This window comes from Olea europaea, chromosome 5 (genome assembly GCF_002742605.1).
Source record: "Olea europaea var. sylvestris chromosome 5, O_europaea_v1, whole genome shotgun sequence".
NCBI classification, from domain to species: Eukaryota; Viridiplantae; Streptophyta; class Magnoliopsida; order Lamiales; family Oleaceae; genus Olea; species Olea europaea.
Genome location: NC_036241.1, coordinates 15193547 through 15215288, shown reverse-complemented (window position 1 = coordinate 15215288; position 21742 = coordinate 15193547). Strand labels below are relative to the sequence as shown.

The 21742-nt window shown below is 34.3% G+C and overlaps 2 protein-coding genes and 1 long non-coding RNA gene across 6 annotated transcripts; 2 read left to right on the top strand and 1 right to left on the bottom strand.

The window, feature by feature from the left end:
* Nucleotides 1-317: 317 nt before the first annotated feature.
* On the top strand, nucleotides 318-2722 carry LOC111394806 (epoxide hydrolase A-like). Of its 2 annotated transcripts, XR_002702713.1 has the most exons (4): nucleotides 318-1075; nucleotides 1658-2143; nucleotides 2222-2253; nucleotides 2361-2561. XR_002702713.1 is itself a non-coding variant. In XM_023020807.1 (3 exons), exons 1-3 carry the CDS (start codon nucleotides 611-613, stop codon nucleotides 2605-2607), a joined length of 957 nt encoding a protein of 318 aa, XP_022876575.1. In that variant the 5' UTR covers nucleotides 325-610; the 3' UTR covers nucleotides 2608-2722. The 2 variants fall into 2 exon arrangements, 1 of the variants encoding a protein (XP_022876575.1); XM_023020807.1 differs by lacking the exon at nucleotides 2222-2253 and having other exon boundaries at nucleotides 325-1075; nucleotides 1658-1902; nucleotides 2361-2722.
* Nucleotides 2723-6236: 3514 nt separating this feature from the next.
* Nucleotides 6237-7068, bottom strand: LOC111394973. The gene is made up of 2 exons (XR_002702773.1): nucleotides 6891-7068; nucleotides 6237-6469 (listed from the first exon to the last, which is right to left on the bottom strand). It is a non-coding gene; the product is annotated as an uncharacterized LOC111394973 (long non-coding RNA).
* Nucleotides 7069-11722: 4654 nt separating this feature from the next.
* Nucleotides 11723-21382, top strand: LOC111394805 (E3 ubiquitin-protein ligase RFI2-like). 3 transcript variants are annotated; one of them, XM_023020806.1, is made up of 7 exons: nucleotides 11723-12023; nucleotides 15460-15629; nucleotides 18194-18252; nucleotides 19981-20006; nucleotides 20088-20261; nucleotides 20367-20466; nucleotides 20618-21382. In XM_023020806.1, the coding sequence occupies exons 1-7, from the start codon at nucleotides 11867-11869 to the stop codon at nucleotides 21084-21086; spliced, it is 1155 nt and encodes a 384-aa protein (XP_022876574.1). In that variant the 5' UTR covers nucleotides 11723-11866; the 3' UTR covers nucleotides 21087-21382. The 3 variants fall into 3 exon arrangements, with proteins under 3 accessions (XP_022876574.1, XP_022876573.1, XP_022876572.1); XM_023020805.1 differs by having other exon boundaries at nucleotides 20088-20466; nucleotides 20675-21382; XM_023020804.1 differs by having other exon boundaries at nucleotides 20088-20466.
* Nucleotides 21383-21742: the final 360 nt, after the last annotated feature.

Genomic DNA, 21742 nt, shown 5'->3' with positions numbered 1-21742 from the left:
CTCGATCGAAAAAGTGTTGGTAAGTGAAATCGAACACGTCACCCTTTATTTTTATCTTTTGAATTAGTACTAGCGGTGCACTGTTCACATGTGAAACCTGATCACTTGAAAGGTCACAGATTGAACGAGTTTTCTTCATGTGCTATTATTGCGGTGTGAAAAGGACAATTATTTAAATAATAATTGATACCTACCTAGTTCTGGAAGGTCAGAAAAGCTGGCAATCTAATGATAGGAGAGTCGGCAACCGATGCCTCGATGAACGGCTTAAGTAGTATAAAGATTTTAAGGTAGCAAAATTATTTGTCGAGTAAGTTTCGATTCGCATGAAAGATGTAATAATTTGGACATTGTCTTGAAGAGAGGTTTGATAAAATAGACATATTCTTGAAGAGGTGGACTATTTATATCTGCACAAACGACCCTACGAAGCTTCATCGTTCCTTGGGAACTCTATCTTGACTCCCCATTTAACTCTAGTCACATGTTCTTGACCTTTTACCTTCCGTGAGTCGGTGTTAAATTTTCACGTACCAATATATAAAGAGGGCATATGACAATTCACATGTCAATTCCATAACACGCATTCTATTGAAAGAGAGAGAGAAAGATGGAAGGAATTGTGCACAAGATAGTGAACTTGAACGGCATAAACATGCACGTAGCTGAAAAAGGTAAGGGCCCAGTGGTATTATTCCTCCATGGCTTCCCCGAGCTTTGGTACACATGGCGCCACCAAATCCTGGCCTTCGCCGCCTTAGGTTACCGGGCCGTCGCACCGGACCTCCGTGGCTTCGGCGACACCGATGCTCCTTCATCCATCACCAGCTATACCTGCCTCCATGTGGTGGGTGATATTGTGGCGCTCATAGGGTCTCTCGGCGTTAATCAAGTGTTCTTGGTGGCGCACGACTGGGGTGCCATGGTTGGCTGGTATTTGTGCTTGTTTCGACCCGATTTGATCAAGGCATTCGTCTCTTTAGCTGTGCCCTTCCGGCCGAGACATCCCACATTGAAGCCTACCGAGGGCATGCTAGCTTTCTTTGGTGATGAATACTACATGTGCAGATTCCAGGTTTTTCCTCTATTTATTCGGACATGCGCGGTGAAAATAAGTTACCACCCTTAGTTTACTTTCAAAATAGGTAACTTATAAGTAAAAACATTTGAAAGTTACCTGGACATGATCATTCATTGCTTTGCAGTTCGAATCAGGACTCTACAGCTAACTAGCTAGCTAGCAGTATTGCCCATGTGATTTGTTTAATTTCGGATCTGCAACATGGATGAAGTCCATGCAGTATACCAACGGTCCAACCCCATTTCATTATGATTCAATTCCTTTACCACCTAATGCCTGCAGTGAATTAAGCTTATGTATGGTTCCTATTTTTTTCTCATTAAAATGAAAAATATGATCGTTATTCATCACATCAAGCCATCAAATTTGAATTTCTATCTTTTATGTGAAATCAGTAATGACTATATTTTTTATTTTCATTCTTCAAAAAATGAGAAAAAACGGGGGCTAAATAAATCGTGCAATTTCAAACCTGTTCTATACTTACCTAATCAATTCGAATTGCAAAAAAGAGTACTTATTCTCAAATTCTTGTCCATTTTGATTAAATTTTTTGCTTATGTTGTAAATTTGCAGGAGCCTGGAAAGATGGAATCAGAAATAGCTGAATATGGAGCTGCACCAGTGATCAAGAAGATCCTTACCGGTCGGAAACCCGGTCCTCCCATCTTACCCAAACAAAATCCGTTCGGAAATCTCCGTGATATAGATAATATCAAATTACCCACTTGGTTTTCGGAAGAAGACCTCAAATATTATGCTAGTAAATATAACCACAATGGCTTCGGCGGAGGATTGAACTATTACCGTGCACTTGATCTGTATGCACTAATTTCATATGGCATGTTTGGTACGAAGGACTAATAGCTCTCCACAGCACTACTCGTGTCGACTACAATGTTCATTATACTATTTAGATTTGATCTCCTCCCTTTGGCCCTCTGTAGGCAGGATAAAAACTTCTCATTATTGATGTGATGCAGAGCCCCGTAAGTATGATTCTCCAAATGTAAAAATGTTGCAGATAACTTTAAGGTTCTGCCGCTGCGTCAGCAATGGGAAGTTTTTATCAAAAAAAAAAAGGTTGAACCCCAACCTTAGGGGCCCCTACCGACCCTGCCCTGAGTCATTGTAGAGGAGGTTTTTATCCCGTCCATTGTGGGTAGAGTCAGGTCTGTTATACTATTTAGTCTTGAGTACTACGTACCAAACATGCACGAATCAAAATGTGTTTGTTTGCTTTAGCAGACATTGAAGTTCATATTTTTAACTGATGCAGAAATTGGGAACTAACTGCAGCATGGACAGGAGTACAGATAAAAATTCCTGTTAAACTCATTGTGGGGGATCTGGATATGGTGTACACTACTCCAGGGATGAAGGAATATGTACATGGAGGTGGGTTCAAAAATGATGTGCCATTATTAAAGGAATGCGTCGTGATTCAAGGAGCCGGTCACTTCATCAACCAAGAGAGAGCCGAGGAAGTTAACGATCACATCCATGATTTCATCAAGGAATTTTAAACCGTTTGATCATTTTGCAATGCTAGCTTGCTAGATGCTTTTCTTTATTATGGTGTGAATAATTTGGCAGAAAATCTATGAAATAATTTAGTGTTTGATCGATGCTTAGGCTTGACGAGTGTATTAGTATATGATGTTCTTCAACTTCCAGAGCTCGAATAATTTCTGGCGAATTCGCAATTCACAGAGTTAATTAGAGAAAAATGTACGAGTAAGAACAATAAAGAAATTTGCATAGTACATGGATCAAAATTAGAACATTCTGATTGATAAGAGAATGAGGTCTCAATCAAGTTGTGTAAATATACTTTATCCAGCCCTAGTAGTTACTTCAATAGAGATAATTTTAAAAATTATGTGACTCATGTCTTCCAGTAATGAACCTTAATCAAGTTCAAAGAAAAGGGTAAATGGTTCATGGTTTAATAATAAAATGAATTATTTAATGTTATCTTATGGTTACAAAATAAACGAACTTTATATGAATATGAGATAAATTAAATAGATGTTGTAAAGAATTTCTCACACATTAATTTAATCTTATCTCTCATTTAATGAAAGCATGTGAGAAGAACAAGTCCGCTCTCCATCCAATAACATGTATACTAATTCCATCATTATAACATAGAATAAAGTGAGGGTAATGGAGAGAAATGTGTTCTTGCACAATTTCTTTCCAATCACTGTCTCATGAAATTTTAGAGAATATTGGAGAACAAATGTAAGTTTCCCTTGCTATAATTTAATATGTGAATACTATAATGCTCTAAAGATTCGAATTTATTATTGTGTACGTTATAGGTGTAAATTAAAGAAGAAGAAGAGAGAGAGAGAACTCTTATAACGACTAAACGTGTTTCAAAATTCTAGTATCTTCGAAGTAGACTTTAAAAGCAACTCATGTAGAAGGTTAGGGCTTATCTCGTGTCGTTACTATGACGATCGAATCATATTATTGTTAGTGATACAAAAATGTATATATTATGTTGTGAAGATAAAAGAAAAAGAAATAATACTTGTTTTACCTTTTAATAGTGGACAATTACGTGAAATGACTAAGTCCATTTTTGTTTTGGATTAAAATTAAATTAAAATTTCAAATTAAAGTCAACGAATAATTTTAATTATACATTTCATGGAATCCACATAGTGATGGCAACGGGGCGGGTTCGGGGCGGGGCACCCCCACCCCGCCCCGTGCCCCACCCGGCCTTAGACGGGACGGGGACGGAACAACTTTTTGCCACGTTTAATTTTTTAATTTTTAATTTTTATTTTTTCACATTTTGAAAGTTTCGAATTATACTATTATTAGAGAATAAAATACAAATTTAAAATAAGTTTTTAACGGATGAATTGTTTAGAAATAAAATTATTTTTAATTTTTTTTCTTCACGGGACGGGTTTGGGGCGGGGCATCCTCTCCCCGCCCCACGGGGGCAGGGCAAATTGCTATTACTAAATCCACAACTTTTTAACTACACATTTCAACAACTTTTATTAAAATCTTATTTTGATCTACACCAACCAGGGTCTAAAGATCGTGTCAAGGGATATGGATGTGATAGTTTTGTTATTAATTTGGAGGTTTTTGTTTGTCATTATCAAGTTAGATAACGACTACTCCCTTTATAAATAGTTATTGAGTATCAAGTTCTTTTAAAGAAATGGTTGTCATGTCTCTAAAGTTGAGAAATTCAACCCCTTCGTCCCTTCTTGGTCGAATTTCAGCACTTATACATAATCTACACTACCACGTAGGTCAATCAACTCATAAGATGTATATATCTAATATCAACAATCAAGTAGTATCTCTAAAGTGTCTCGATAGCTATATAAATTAACGAGAATCAGGAGAAGATAAAAAAAGGACCTTTAGATCATGAAATTTGCTCAAGAAAAACCAAATGTTTTTGGAGGTCTCAATCTCGAGTATTAATTATGTTACTAAAATTTAGGGCTCATATTCAGGGTTTCCAACAAAAATTTGATGCGAAAAATCCATACTTCTTAAAAACTTAAACGTATTTAATAATATATCACAATATTTTCATTTAAACCCCTAAACTATGAATGAATTTCTTTTGTTGCAACATATGAAATATAGTTACCTAACAGTAATGTTTGGAACATATATATCATTCAATGAATACTTGGAAAAAAAAATTCAAAATTTCATTGTTTACCAAACCAAAACAAATGTTGCAATATGAAGTTTAAAGTTTTAAACAAGTGATCAACATGCATTATCAATAAAATTAAAATATTAGAGTATGAATTGCACGTTGCAACATGATAGTTTATAAAATAAATTACTGTAACATCAAAAAGTTAATCAATTTGTTACAACATCAAATAGTTATAAAACAAAACATGAAATAATTTTTTAAAAACAAAATTATTGAATTATGTAACCACAGTTCCATTTTAAACACGACATTTTCAACACATCAAAAAGGACATAAAGAAGTATATGTCAATAGAATTTTGCAACGTAGTATAAGATTTATGTTACAATTTGAAGAAACAAAATATATTGTTTAACAGAACGTTGTAACTCATGATGGGTGAATAAAATATTATTACAAGCTAAATCAGAATATATAGTACGAACGATTTGTTGTGGCACAAAGTCAACAAAATATATTTGTAAACCATAATCTCTTCAAAATACAGTATGTTGCAATACATACATATGTTTTTCAAACATAATTGGTTCATAAAGCCAACATGTTGCAACATTCCCTTGTTTATTTATTTATTTATTATTAAATTGTAAAATTTAAGACATAACTCTTTGGTATTTTACAAATTACTAGTCTATGCTATGTGCGATGCACGAGCTGTGCATGAATTATGGTTTGGTTAGTGTATGTATTGAATATGTTTGAAAATATATGGGAAGATGGAATTATTGGCAAGGAACTAACCAGTTATACGAGTCGATCACTCGTATTTCTTCCGCAAAATGTCATTTTTTTACCAAAAATTGCAGAATCAATAAAATTCATTAATAATGAGAATTCAAGCCATAGTTAGTCAAAGAAATACTCCACTGAACAGTAAAAGCATTCCAAACAAAAAAGCTAGCATCATAGCAGTACATCCTTCAACAAATTATAATAGATATAAATGTATTATTGTGCAGTAAATAAATAATTCAAGGTAAAGCAGAAGTTAGAACTTGAAAATCCCAAAAGTCTAAAACAGTAGGTATCCCAAGATCCCGTGGCCCAGGGATGAGTTCCTCTCTCTTTCTTTCTTTAAGCCTCCGTTATTATGGAGGTCATTATGATTTATTATGGAGGCTATGGAGGCCTCCATAATAACGGAGGCATTTAGCCCAAAAATGTTGAGCCTCCGTTTTGAGCCAAATGCCTTCATAATTATGGAGACACAAATTTTATTTTATTTTTTTATATTTTGATATGGATTCATTGCATACCCAAAAAAGAAAAAAAAGAAGAAGAAGAAAATATTAACAGCAAAAATTCGAAATAAAACTAATTCACACAAAACGCAAGAAAAAAATCAATCAAACTCCGTTAAATGAAATTGAGTTGTAGAACTCCACAAATTTCAATTTCAATAATAAAAAAAAGAATAAGAACTAAAATTCAAAACAACCAGACCTCAATCAATCCATATAAAATATACAACAAACAATCCTAGTTCACTCCAGAGTTTGTGCACAACAAATCAACATCAACATCGAAGTTCAACGCTATACAAGAAAAATGAAAAATCAAATCATATGAAAGTAAATTTCTCCCTCATAAACCACTGCAGGAAAAACCTCCAGATATTACTCCTACCACGAACTAAAGAGAAGCTAAAAATATTCTCCACCACTACCTGCAAACTAAAATAAGGTTATTTTATTTAGTAAGAGCCAAAAAAATGTGTCAACGATCAAACAAGCAAAGAGAACAAATACAATAAACGCAACGATTGAAACACAAAATACAGAAATCCGAAAATATATATATATATATATATTCGAACCGTCATTTATCATCTCATAAACTAACAACAAACAAATTTCATAAAGTCCAAACTTCGCTCAAGTACAACGGACGGAAAAGAGTTTTACAAAAATCACAAAAGAATTTTCGAACCTTAGGATGCCTTCGGATCACGAAAGAAAAGAACATTCAAACCCAAAATATAAAATCAACCAAAAGAAGAACACAAACACAAAAGTCCACAACAGATTGGAAGCCCCAGAGAAATCAACTTGAAAAAATAATACAAACTATAAGTGGGGAAAAGAAGGAACTAACTTGTTAGAAAAAAGTAGCCCGAAAATACCGAAATCCTAGCATTGGATACCAAGCAAACAACTGAAAAAAAAATTATAAAACAGATTAGTCTATACGTCAAAAAAATAGAATAGAAACAGAAATAGTATACATACTAAAAAGGACCCAATGAAACTTAGAGAGAAAAAGGTGTTAGGCAGTAGCGTGTGAAAATGGAGAAAAAGAAATAAATATCCACCTAAACTGAGGACAAGTGGGTGCATCACTATAACTTGAATTTTTTTTTTTTTTTTTTTTTTTTTTTAGACGGCCTCGTTTTGGCTTCAGAGATGGAAAAAAATTGTGTGTGAAAATGGAAGAGCAGACGGCGTCGTTTTTGCTCCAGAGATGAAAAAAAAATGTTGCTATAGTGTATGAAAACGGAAGAATTTAATGTTCTTTCTACAGTAGTAAAGTGAAACATTGCCCTTTTTATATAATTTTGCTACAGTGTGTGAAAATGGAAGAGTAAATGGCGTCGTTTTTGCTCCAGAGATGGAAAAAAAAAGTTGCTACAGTGTGTGAAAATGGAAGAATCTACCGTTCTTTCTACAATAGCGAGACATTACCTTTTTTATATAGTAGTGATACAATCACCATCCTCAAATTTCTTGATCAAGCACCTTCGCTATCGATCGTGCACCTATGAAAATCAGATTTAGTGAATATATAAAACCTCCATAAGATACAAGTTCGATTTCATACATGATTGTTATGTAGAATAACAAAACTTACATTCGGAGAAAATTAATCATCTCAATCTCAAATTTAGACCATAACTAAAACAAAATTTCAAGTAGTACTATATGAGACTTCGAGTTCATCTCAATCTCAAATCTAGAATCATTGATCCAATTTTAAACCCTACTTTAAGATCATTCACATATTTCGATACTTCAACCTTAAAAGAAGAAATCACAACTTAGGCTTGTAGTGTGTCTTGCCTTAACATTTGTTGATAAACAAGAAATGCAATCTCCAAACTTTAAAAAGTTCAGGTGAACTTGGGGAAAATGAACTTGTTATTATAACATTTATTCTTCAACTTTGCTTGAACTTTCTTGAACTAAGATTTAAGAGACTGTTTCTAACTTGTGAAATGGGGGAAAAACATGAAGAAATGCGTAAAAAAAAAAATGGAGAGGGGGTCGGCCATGGGGGTTTTATAGGGAGAAAATGAGTTAATTTGGTTATAATGAGTGGTCAGCGGAACATATTGTAATTTCCATTTTCTTAACGTAAGAATTTAATCAAAATGTAAAAGATAGACTAAGTGGTATTACTAGAATATAATGACATTTATTTATGCTGTAATGATCGATAATTAGCTCTCTAAACAACCCCTAACTCAATCCAAAATGACATTTTTCGTGTGATTGAAAAATCACGAAATTTATACCTTTTGAATCACTTTTTACCATCATATTAATAAGTGTGAAAGCTGTAGATCGTTCACACTGTCTCTGACACAATCTTTAAATCTCAAATAATTCCAACAATATACATATATGTCAAAATTTTATTAATATTTCTTGTAATGTTTTACAATTCAATCATTTAGTAAAATTAAATAGTTATTTGAACTTGTCTATGTAGTTAGAAACCTTTTTTTTTTTTTTTAAATAGGAGGGAGATACCAATTATCAAACTCTAAATTTTGGACGTGAAAAACATGGGTAGAAACTTGATTATACATTAAAATGAAACAAGAAAATAGGATGACAAAATTCATTGTCCACGAACTGGCCGCATTGCTCCAACTCGAATGGTTAAACGGGACGGTGACAAGAAACGTAATCTCCGTCCCAAAATTTCGATCATGCTTCGAATTTTTTATTTTATTTTTATGTTTTTCAATTTAAATCGTGTTTAATAATGTAAAATAATGATTCTAAACTAAATAATAAATTTAATGGACAATGAATACAGATTTTTTAATCCTCGCCCCATCCCCAACCCGCCTCCCAAAAATTCCCAACGGGGTGAGGGTCATAATGCTGCTTCTAGGTTTAGATCTCTTTATTGCCGTCCCTACAAAAAGTAAATAAATGCTACTATTCACACCACATTTTCTTTTAAGTATAACATATTTAGAGCTTGTTTGGGAGTGATTTTAAGAATTGATTTTTTGACCGTTAAGAGAAAAGCGGGATCCACCTGTGAGAGAAGAAGTGAAATATGACGGCTGGAATAGTGAAATAACAGTCAAAAAATCAATTTTTTGGGTGAAAAAATCGCTCCCAAACAAGCCCTTAATTACATGAAACGTTCATAACCTTTTGTTGCTATCATACTTATTTTTCGAACTTTTTTCGTTGTATTAGGGTAATTCACTAATTAGTACATCTTATCCCCGATATTGACTTCTACCAAAAATGTTGATAAGAGGGAAAACAAAAATTTATTTACCTCATGTGTATTTAATAAGAAAAATATTTCAAAATTATGTTTAATACTTGTCCATCATTTTAAAGTACGATAACAAAATCTTTTGATGAAAAAAATTAAAGACAAGATTTGCTAATTGATTAAGGGTTAATGATAAGAATGTGATGAAAAATTAAGAACATAAATATAACAATCAATAAAAATTAAGGGTTAATGATGCAATTAAAATGGGATGTATTTAAAAAAACGCGGCAAATATAACTGCCCTTTATCTTAAATAAAAATCCAAGGAAAGAAAAAATACATGAAATTTAAAATTTGGAGATAAAACAAGAATCAAGCCAAGTACAAGCACATAGGCTTGCCGAACTCAACTGCATTTCGGTGTCCCACGTTATCCATCCACTTCAATCGATACAATGCACATTCCCTCAAAAGAATTTGCGTGCCTCTTGGTAATGGCATAAGCTCATCTTTAATTTATTTTTCCCTTTTTATCTTAACCATTTTTTCGGTAAACTTCCAGTCAAGGATTTAGGTTGAATTTGATAGAAAAAATTTCGTTGTCTGAATAGAGTTAGTATCCGATGTAATTATCTCGTTATCACTATTATCAAATTTTGATTCATCACTATAATTTTGAGGCGAAAAACACAATTTTTGTGGAACAAATTTTTTGATTGCAAGTTAGACTTTATTACAAAAATTTTGACACTTCAAAATTATAATCAATGGCAATGGGGAGGGTTAGGAGCAGGGCCGACCCATTGGGCATTTTCTCACCCCATTACTCATTCAAGGCAGGGCGGGCAATTGTCCCATTTATGTACCTATTTATTTTTTATTTTTATAATTTTTAATAATTCATTTTATTAACCCCCATTTATTCAAGTAAGACGATAATATAGTTATTAAAATTTTTAAGTAATTAATTTAATTTTAAAATTTAAATTAGTTGAATATATTTGGTAAACTAAGGTTTTTATTGTTTAACATATTTTTTAGATAATCTTAGCCCTTGTTTGATATCCATTCATTTTTTTCTCTTTTCTTTTCAAACATACATTTTTCAATAAAATAATATTACAAGCAAAACTAAAATTTTATCTTAATTCTTATCCACACATTCTTCATCAAATAATTATTTCAAAATGCATTCTCATTTAAATAAAAAAAAAAAAAGGAAACAAATAGGGGTTTAGCTGTCATATTCTATTAGAATTCATGCAATTTCGGAAAGTTTTTCATTTAAATTATTTAATTCTCAAAAAAAAAAATTTTAAATGTAGCGGGTAGGACCTTGACCCGATTACCCGATTAAGCGGTGCCGTACAAGTATTGGGTTTAACGGATATTTTTGACATTTCAAAATTTGTTCGAAGTTGACTTGTTGACCCAAAACACATAGAATATAATTTTTTAATAAAAAAAATTTAACGAATACCATCCCCCAAACAATTAAAGCGTATTTATGATGTATAATTTAACGCGCGTGAATCAATCTGTGTCGAACTAGATCAAGTTGAGCCAACTCCACTCAATTTAAGTTTCTAACCTCGTGACTTCTAATATTGAACTATGTTCATTGAAATATTTGAAGATAGTCTTATATAAATTTTCTTAACAATAAATCTTAATATTTAAATTTCTAAGAATGTAACAAACGGAATGTTATTATTAAAATTCAATGCCTAGCTCAAGAGGTACTGATGATGACCTGGGTTCGAGGTTCTTTTTGATAGGAGAGGTGAAATCCTTTGATCCCATTTTTAAGTCAGTGAATAACAAAATAAAAATAGAATATTATTATTTACAAAAACAAAATTTCAATTTTACAACGTAAATGGTACAATCAAAAGTCTGGTGGTCAAAATAAAATTCAGGGTAAAGTTCAGTGATCTCATTGACAAAATTGACCCATTCTAACTCTGTCCTCGTTGGCGTTTTTGGACAGCAGTTGGAACTTACCAAAATCCATGTCCTTGCAATTATAATAATAATAATAATAATAAAAGTGGAATCTCAACTTTGAGGGCCCTACTGTCCCGTCTCTAAAACTTTATGAGAGAGGTAACTCGCAGGATGTGTACTAACAGGTCAGAAAACAAGAACGGTCTGTACACTTTGCCTACAAGAAGTCCAATTTTATATCTCATGAATCGAACCTCCACACTGCGACTGTGAATTACGAGTGATATAACTTTAATCCTGTCCTTTGCATCACTGGACCATGTCGGGTATAATAATAATAATAAACTAGGCAGGCGGTGGGTAGAAAGTGATAGGAATACAAGGAAACTGGTTCACAGTTTTCCTACATCTTATTCTCTCTCTCTCTCTCTCTAAAAGTTACGCGTTTCTCATGAATTCACTTAATTTGGTCAAATTATTCATTTGTTCAACCTCTAATTATTCGACATTTNTCTCTAAAAGTTACGCGTTTCTCATGAATTCACTTAATTTGGTCAAATTATTCATTTGTTCAACCTCTAATTATTCGACATTTTATGTAAATTATCTTTTGCAAGATTCAAATTGAGGTAGGGTTTTTGGGAATTGGTGATTGAACTATGGGATTGGGTGATGCGGATCTTCTGGATGATGGTGATAGGGGTGGGGGCAAGGCGGAATCGGCGGTTGTTTCGTGCTCAATTTGCTCAGAGGGGGTGACTGATAATGTGGCTAGATCCTGGGCTAAGCTTAAATGCGGCCATCAATTTCATCTTGGTGAGTCTAAAATTTTCAACACATTTGGAAATGATTGAGATTTGACCAAATTTGTCTCTGGATGTAATTGAAGATTTTGAATTTAACTTTTGTTTTAATAGAATTTAGATGAAGAATTTTGTTCAATTCTGGCTGAAATTCTTGGTTTTCATGCTGTGGGTTTATTTACTAGGTTTTGAATTGCGGAGATTTAGACTTGACCATTTTCTAAGTTTAGCATCTGGATGCAAAATTCAGGATGAATGAATGATTGGAATTGGGTGGTAAGACGATCAAGTTGTAGGATGTTGACCCTGCCTAGTCGTGTTGATTAGGTTAATTGGGAGTTTGGGAGGTTTGTATTATGTAGAAATACATGCTTCGTGGAGTGTATAATTGACGTTGCTAGTGATAAATTGAAATTGTTGAAGTAGTAAGGCAAGTGTTCAATTTTGTCTTCCATTGGCTTTATGGATGAAATTTCAGGTTTTTGCGTTAGGGATCTTCTAACATCCACTGAATGAAGGTGCAGTTTATTCTGACGCTGTGCATGCCAATGACATTGGCATAATAATTTATTTATTTTTGCTTGAAATTGAATGACCTTACAGTTCATAGGTGCAATTACTGCTCCACGTGACAGTAAAATTTGAATTGAAAATTAATTAAAGAAGTGGAAGCAGATTCATCACGTTAACTAGACCTTTATTTTTTTTTCACGATTGGTGACGATAATTTCATGCAAACTGTTCATTTTCACTTCATTGAACTGGTTGAAGCAATCAATGGTTTTTTGCTATAGCATGTATGTGATCAAACCTCATAAGATCCAACGAATATTAAAAAGACTCTTTCCTTGGCGATGGGAGCACTGAGTTCCGTAAAGCGAGAGTGATGGCATTGAGATTGCTTTAACTTCGGTGATTGGAAGGAGTTCTCACTAGACCTCAAGTATTGATGTTCTGAAAGGAGAAGGAGGCTGAATTTGTTGGAAGTCTGGAGCTCCCTGAGACAAGCAATGTAATTAGGAGTTTAGTGCTAGGCTAACGTGTGAATTATGCTCTAACGTACAAAGTCTGCTAGAATTGATTTGGAATAGGAGAGGAAGAAAGAGACTGTCATGAATGTTCACCTTTGAGTAAAAGGAGAAGGAAAGAACCCGAGAAAGTAGCTGCTTCTGTTTTCACATTTTATCTCTAATTAAGTGCTTGTTTGGGATAGCTTAAAAATTTGCTAAAAAGTTAAGGTCAAAGTCAACGATTATTTTCAACCACGCATTTTATGGGACCCACAATTTTTATCAATTTTTTAACCACATATTTAATGTTCTTCTAGCAAAATCCGCCAAAACTTTTATTAAAAGCTTTGTCAAATAACGCCTTAAAAAATGATTGTGAAATTTTTGCTAAACTACTAAAATGCATGTATTTTTGTTGGAGGCTTTTGTAGGGGGGTGGGGATGGGGGTTAAGATAAGCTTGCATATTGCATCATATTATGTTTCACATTTTGGTTTTCTCTTTCAACTCTATCCTTCACGTGCTGCTGTACAGTCACCATTTGCTTCAGTGTTTCTGTCATCGTTTAGAGAGACAGGTTACTCCTTATGTACCACATAACTAATCGGCTATAGATTGAATAGAAATTGGTAAATATGTAGTCATATCAAAGTGTTGTTTTGTTTATGGTAAATTCTTTACATACAAATTTCATGTTTGATGAAGGGTCAAATAAAGAAGCAGAATGGATTTTATACTTTCAAAGGAGTACAAGGATGCTAAACTCAATGCACCCCAAAAGAATAATATCAGTATTTATGTCAATTGATATGATTGAGACGGTATCTTTTATTTTATTTTTTTGGGAACAACAGTGATCAAGTTTGTCTCTAGAAACAAACATGTGTATTTCACTTGAATTAATAATTATGAAATGACCATGATTAGCACTATGTGCTCCTGCACCTCTGCTAGTGAGGCAACTACCTTTTGGATTGCCATTCGAACTATTTTAAGCATCTATTTCTCCATGTTAGTATCTTGTTACCACCAGATATGGGAATATTATATTGTGAGGTTAGTTTATATCTTCAGTTAGTTTCCATGTCCACCCCTGAATGAGGCTGTCATTTAAAAGCAGAGTATCAGCTGGTCTACTTTACATGATATGGTTGGTTTTTTAAAGTACTGACTGCATGTGTTGCTTCAATCATGCTTACTAATACTGTGGTTTTCCATATGAGTTGGCTATTCTCACCTTCCCTGTCCACCATTAAATGACCTCAAGGGCTGTTTATACAAGATATAACCCCAATCCTCGAATGGAAAACCTATACAATTCTATTCTCATATCAATCCTTAACTAAATAAGGAATATAAGATTGATAGAATAGAAGTTAAAATAGATCACCTATTTAACTCATCTCCTTTGGAAACTTTGAAGAAATTGAACTGACTGTCAATGCTATGGCATCAAGTTTGTTCATAGAGTTATTCAAGAATGTTGTGTGAAATAGATAATTAAAGCAAGCTTAAGTTTTTCATTAATAGAGTTTTCCAAAGCATTTGTAAATCTGGTGCCTTTATCATAAATCATAAGTGTTCTCTTCTTTCTGAAATTAGCCTTTTCATTGACAGAGTTTTCTAAATTCAATGTAAATTGGATTAAAAATTCTTTTATGAGAAATTTATTAACTTGCTACAAAGATGGTCCTCAAATGATTTCTCATTTACAATAGCTTTTATCTTGAAACTATTAGCACCTAAGTACTGTCACCACTGAAAAGGTTCAGGAGAGATAACTCTTAGACTCCTTTTTGAAAATCAATCTCTAAAGATGATCATTAATGTGAGTGTTCACCAATAATTTTAGCCATTGGTTCTGTTTACACTGCATAAAAAACTTGTCATTGGTGTTAAAATGAAAATGATTCATAGAGATAAATAGTACCGAACCAAGAGAATAATATGTCACGGCTTGAGTTTTTATACTAGTAGCTGCAAAAAACTTTGATGCTGAACAAATGAGATTGTGCTTATCTTTGATATTCTTTCTTATTTTTTCCTCTCTTTTGATTTTACAAAAAATGGTAGTCGTTACTAGAAAAATGAAATTTTTTATTGCTCATCTGCCATTTCAAGTTAACATACCATGCACGTTCCTGGCACGTTTGGTGCTTCGGATTGCGATGTTATTTGAATTTAGACTCATTTTGCTTGACTGGGAAGTCAAACAACTATATGCATTTTATTCTGATTGTTTCCTAAATTTTGACTACTGTGCACGGACAACATTTCTCAAGCATTGGAATCCTCAATTTCTTCTACTCATGAAATTCTGTTATTGCTTAGAATTGACATTTACCGCACATTTTATTCCTTTCTTCATAATTATATTTTAGCGAGTTGTTAGCATACTTTGTTTCTCACTATATTATATTACGTTTATGATCTGTGTAGATTGCATAGGTTCGGCATTTAACATGAAGGGAGCAATGCAGTGTCCCAACTGTCAAAAAATTGAGGAAGGTCAATGGCTTTATGCCAAAGGTAGTCGTCCATCGCCTGAATATAGCATGGATGACTGGGCCCATGATGAGGATCTATATGATCTAAGCTATTATGAAACGGTAATAGTAAAAAAATCTCTAAATCTTATGAGGATTTTCTTTGTTATTTGGCTTCATGTACTGGCAGCCATATGTTTGATTTCTGCTTTATTATCTTTCTGTGTCACATTTGCTACCTTCAATTCATTGCTTGATCGAAATAATTTACTGTAGGCTTTCAAAAGAATATGATTGAAGAGATTATTGTGTTTGTTGGAATATGGTATATGCTTTTGCATCTGATTTCCCATAAAGTTTAAATTTTCTTTCTTAAGCTTATTTGGGTGCCCCATTGACGGCTGTACCATGTCCCTTTTTTGCATCATCAATTCCTTGTTATATGAATGTAAGCCTATTGGGTTTTATTGTCTTGGCCGCTTCTTAGACCAATTTTCATGTGTCTATATTCAACACACTGCATAATCTAGCCTTGTCAGTTTGTATCACTTCCTACTCGTCCTTCTGTATTTGTGTGGAGAAAAGTAATGTTGTACTTAACCTTATCATAATTCATATATTGGCTTTTATGAACTCTTATTATCTGATAGATTCTTGAGTGACATTTGTGGATCTCTTTGCCTGGACTGACAGCTATGTTATAGTTCAAGAATCAAGAATGTTAAGGCCTTTTGTTTGGCCTACATTTTAGTATCTTTAGTGCTGGGTCATACGGAGTTATGGAACAGCGAAAAAGCATACACGATGATGTTGCTGAACCTGATTTATTGAGAATAAGGCTCAGATGCTCGTTATTGCTTTTATTTTCTACATTTTTTCTTCCGTTCAATATGTCATGACTATTTTGAGCAGTGTTATATTCATTGAGCTGATACTTGGAATGCTAATTTACTCCCTTAGTTTTTAATTGGGCATTCCCTTTCCATTTGAGCCACTTCATTCAAAACTATTTCCATTTTCTAGATGCTCTTCAACTCCTTACCTAAATTTCCCTTGTGCCCTTATAAAAATAATTAACATCTTACTATAGAAATAACATTTCATCCATGTGTACACAGATTCACGCTTATACTTAGGTTGCATGCAAATGAGGCAACATGAATTTCACCGTCTTTGATGCCTATGGTTTTAGGAGATGGTGAGGCAGGATTTACTGCAGGCATTACTGGTGGCAGTAGCTGTAGACACCCCTTTTTTTTTTAATAGTTTTAGGTTCACCATTTATGTTTATTGCACAAGGAAGCTCACATGTACTGCAAGCTACTCTTTTTTTGGGGCGTGTTGGGTTTCTTTTCGTTTTTTTTTTTTTTTTTTTTTTTTTGGGGGGGGGGGGGGGGGGGGGGGGGGGGGGGGGGGGCTTTTACTTTTTGATGGCATTGTGATTTACACATTACTATTATAGGTGCTAACTAGATGGATCTCACGTACTTCATTGTACATTTACTGTTATCCTTAATTGTGTAGTTTTGCATTACACATTTATCCCTTTTTTTTTGCTTTGCCTTGTAAGAATGGTTAGTTAACTCCAGCCATTTGTGTACTGTATAACTGAGGAATTAATACAGTGATGATGCACTTAGGATAGTTGCGTTGGATACTATCTTTCCGGCCATGACAAAACTCAAATTTTTTTATGGTTACAAATTTGTTGCAGTACTCCTATTTATCCTAGATTTTCATGAACTTCGAATGCTGTCTTTGTTCTCTACTTATGTTCTCATTTCAGTCTGGATGTATTGCTCACTAGGGGTGGGCGTGGGTCGGTTCGGTTCGGTTCTCTTTAGAACCGAGAGAACCGAACTGAACAAAAATTTTTGGGTATCTAGTAAATGGAACCGTCGGGTCCAAATATAATTATGGAACCGTTCGGGTTCGGTTCCGTTCGGTTCGGTTCTGTACTATAATTAAATTTTTTAACATTTATAACAACATTATAGAAAAACAACTAATGATATATTCAATGGTTTTGGAATGTTAGAGACTAGTAAACTACCTTGTTCAAATGATTGCTACGGTCAAAGTTTCGATCGGCGGAGGTTACAACTTCAATCAGAGGTCACAGTGTCGGTCGACGATTGTATAGGTTTTGAAATATTAGCGAGGCTGCGAGTGTGAGTACGAGAGTTAAGACAACGTTATGCATTTTAGTGTAGGTATTTAAGGTTATTTAGTGGATTGGATCTTGTTGGGCTAAAAAATGAAACAATAAAAAGGGTAATTTGGCCAAAAATTAAATAATTAGAAATGAAACAAATTATTGGGCCAAAAATTTGGATTTAGAAATTGCTAATTTGTTTAGAAAAAATTAAAATTAAAATAATTTAATTTACTCAATATAAAAAAAAATAGAAAGATTCGGTTCTTATTCGGTTCTTGGTCTAGAACCGAGAACAGAATCGTACCCGTCGGTTCTCAATTCAGATACCCGTTCGGATATTTAATTTGATAAGAACCGTCGGGTTTGGTTCAATCGGTTCGGTTCGGTTCGGGAGATTTGCCCAACCCAATTGCTCACTGTAAATTTTTAGCTTTCATAGCTGGTTGTGCGTGGCAAAAAGCTGACAACTTAGGTTATCAGTTTTCACTCATCAATTTAGTTTCTCAGAACTTGTGAATTGTTTTTGCAGTCATTTGGAGTTCATTGGTGTCCATTCGCGGGATTAACTCGGCTTCCTTCAACGTTTGAGTAAGGCTTATTTTACCTCATGTTAAATTTTAAGTTCTAACATATAACTTATTTACTACTACCTAAGTTCGCAGATATTTTTTTGAATAAGTTTCTTTATAGATGTTTCGACGTAAATGATCTTGTATCATTTATCATTCTCATTTTGAAGTTGTTCTCAGTGATTTCTTTTCCATCTGCCACTGGGTACACTGCAGATTTTTTAACTTCACGATTTTGAAATGTAGGTGTCATTTTATTAGTGGCTCATCTTCATGTTTTCACAGCCTTATAACGACTCTGCATTCACAAATTTAACCTCATTGCAAGAAATGTTGTTGCCTTGAGGACACATTGATACAAGTGTGTTACGAAATGGAGGTTAGGTACATAGTTCTTTGTGATGTTCCTTAATGGCACCCTTGTCAACATTTTTCTCTTTTCTTTCTTAATGTAGTCAGTCAATAATATAAAAATTACAGGTATAATTAATGCATAGAAGTGTAAGAATGATAGATATCATTAATTCATCGAAGTTTGATCTTAGGTTGTATTAATAGATATGGGATGTGCTTAAGCTCATCTCGTGAGCTCAAAATGCATTCTGATAGTTGTGTGTATATATATGTAATGTGAGTCTATTTTCTTTTTCTCTAAGGGAAGCTTGATTGATGGAGGGAGGGGACTCTCAAAATTATCCATCCATTCTTTGTTTTTCCTGCTGTTCTTTTCATGATCCGAGTATGGGAAAAGAATATGGTTCCACTGGTATGGATTCTCTTTAAGCTGGACAACTTAAAATGGTCATCTCCGATTAGCAGAGTCTTGATGTGTGTATTTTGTATGGAAAGGAAATTGTATCTAATCAGCTTGTATGCTGCCTAATAGAAACTTGAACACTTCAACACTGCCTTTTGGTTGGTGGACCTCTGTCAATCAAATTATTCTACACCTTTGGAGTAGCAATTAAGGCATGAACTAGTCAAGCTTAGATGTTTAAATCAGGTCAGCAATTTTTTAAGTCATAATTGTGGTCAGCTTGAATATAGATTGCACTAATACTGCAAGTCATACGGGTAATGTCTTCCCATGCATTGCCAATTAATTTTAGGTTGAACGTGCTAACACAGTCTTGGAAATGGGCTTCGGGGCTAGGCTTAGTTTCTCTTTTGGTCTAGTACTTGCTTCTCCCTCTTCACTCAGTCGGAATATTATTTCTTAATGTCCAAACTCATAATGCAGTAATCTTATCGAGCTCCAAGTTACAAGGTAGCACTACCACTGCAAGTTATACAGTGAGACATGCTACCTTTTGTACAATGCAGATATGCTGGTTTATATTTGGGACACAAGGTTCATGAAAAAAGTATGAAACCAATCGGAATGGCAATGTTCCTTATTGTGGAATATAATTTTGACATGGACAGATCTGAAGGCTGACTGCTTATTTTGTGATCAATTGTTGCTTATTCTTTTTCTTGTTATTGGTTCTAGTGTAAAAAAACTCTATCAGCTACCTAGGATTTGTTAAGTATATGGTTACAACTTACAATCAAATAACATAATCACCAAGGAAAGAAAAATGAGAGAGAGAGTGAGAGAGAGAGGAAATGGTTGTCTAGCACGCTCCTTTATATTTTTTGAATTTTCTGTAGTTAATCTCATCGATATTAATTTTTCTTCTGTTCTACTAGCTATCCCACTAACCGTGCTTCATTTTGTTTTCTTCATATCCCTCTGTCTTCACAGTGAAGGAGAATTTTCATCAAGTGCATGTAAGATTTTCATCCTTTTATATTATGTAGCAAGGTTTACATCTAGCTTCAGTAACTTTACGAGTTTTCATTGTTTAATAGATCATGATCTAGGACAACATGCTATCTCTGCCGAACATACAGCTGTATCATCTATGGCTCATCCGTGCCCTTATATTGCATACTTTGGACCAATTCATCCATCTTCAACCTCTAGTGGAACTATATCGGATGGATCTAATTTTAATAATCAGTGGAGTGCCCATTCAGTTCCAGGTGAGATACCCAGTTCTTATGCTTTCCCCACCATGGATGTAAATTATCACAGTTGGGAGCACCACACCTCTCCTTTTGCTACAAGCAGCCGCATTGCTGGTGCAGATCAATCCTTGATGCCATCTGTGACTCAGAGAACAGCTAGGACAAGTTCTGATATCCCAAGACCTGGATCCGTCATGCACCCATTATTTGTTGGTCACAGGTTAGTTCGTGATGAACCCATCACTGATTGAACCCTTGCTTTTGATAAAATCAGGCAAATCTACGAGTTCAGCTTCCAGGTGGCTTTCACAACTGCCTCAATACTCTTATAAGTTTTTATATTTGCGTAACGCTGACATGTACAATAACAGTTCCGGTACTAGAACGCCCAGTTCTAACTCATCAATGGTTCCTCATTACCCCGGTAGTGTGGCTCGGGCACGTGACAGGGTTCAGGCTCTTCATGGATCTTTTCAGCAACCCAGTAGTAGCCCAGCTGCAAGCACACCTCCTATACCTACCTCTCGAAGATCCAACAGCCATAGGGGTTTGCCACAGGTTGCTCCTGTAGCTTCACCATCGGATCAATCCGGCTGCTTTTACTATTTCTCGTCAGGATCATCTGGAAGAACTGTACAAGAAACGGAAAATCATGTTCCTAATCGCTTTCATTCTTGGAATCGAGAACACTTTCCTTCCTTCTCATTAAACCAGGTTGACAGAGATCCCGTTTGGGGGCCATTCCATCCTGCCGGCAGTGGATCTGATACTGGATACAGATCTGGGAGTTTCCACCAGAGACATGGATCTGAGAGAATGCCATCTCAAAATCGGTCATAGACAATTTTCTTCTTGTGATGAAAACTGTGAGTACTATGACTGAAACCCGGGTTCTATATGTTTGAGAAATGATCTGTAATGTTGAAGTTGCTAAGAACACCAGGCCTGAAACTATTGTGTGGCCTTGAAATTAAGGCTTTTTACTGCCACAAAGGTTGTGTGATGGACTCTGGCTTCTCTCTTGTTTCTCTGACCTGGGGATAATAATATTCATGTTTATAGCAAGAGCTGATGTTTGAACTAATTTATCTTCACCTGATCCAACTGGGGATTGTGATATTTGTATGTTGAATTTCCTATGTTATAATTTGCAGGTTTACTTACAATAGGGTTCCAGGAACTGCAAGCTGTGGAAGTAAATTTGGTTTCTAAACTTTTTTGGAGAGGTTATCTTTTCCATTTTTACCTTATAGAAGTTACTTATTTTGACAGTAAAAATGAGTTAATTCTCAAAATAAATTGCTTATTTTTAAAATTGTGACCAACAAAAATATTTGTTTGCATATTATGTAATTGAAATGTTCTTTTGTCGGATAAGTCTTTGAATTTTTAATATGAATGAATTTGACTTGTCATTTTTTGTCTTAAGCTACTAAAAAATTTCAATCAATTTCATTTCGTAATTTAAAATTAAACTGTAACAGCTTTGTTGGGGC

Excerpts from the sequence above, each read along its gene's own strand:
- LOC111394806 (XM_023020807.1), top strand. The coding sequence starts at position 611 with ATGGAAGGAATTGTGCACAAGATAGTGAACTTGAACGGCATAAACATG. Across the intron at positions 1,076-1,657 it reads ACTACATGTGCAGATTCCAG|GAGCCTGGAAAGATGGAATC; the intron begins GTTTTTCCTCTA and ends GTAAATTTGCAG. Across the intron at positions 1,903-2,360 it reads TATTACCGTGCACTTGATCT|AAATTGGGAACTAACTGCAG; the intron begins GTATGCACTAAT and ends TAACTGATGCAG.
- LOC111394805 (XM_023020804.1), top strand. The coding sequence starts at position 11,867 with ATGGGATTGGGTGATGCGGATCTTCTGGATGATGGTGATAGGGGTGGG. Across the intron at positions 12,024-15,459 it reads CGGCCATCAATTTCATCTTG|ATTGCATAGGTTCGGCATTT; the intron begins GTGAGTCTAAAA and ends TGATCTGTGTAG. Across the intron at positions 15,630-18,193 it reads ATCTAAGCTATTATGAAACG|TCATTTGGAGTTCATTGGTG; the intron begins GTAATAGTAAAA and ends TTGTTTTTGCAG.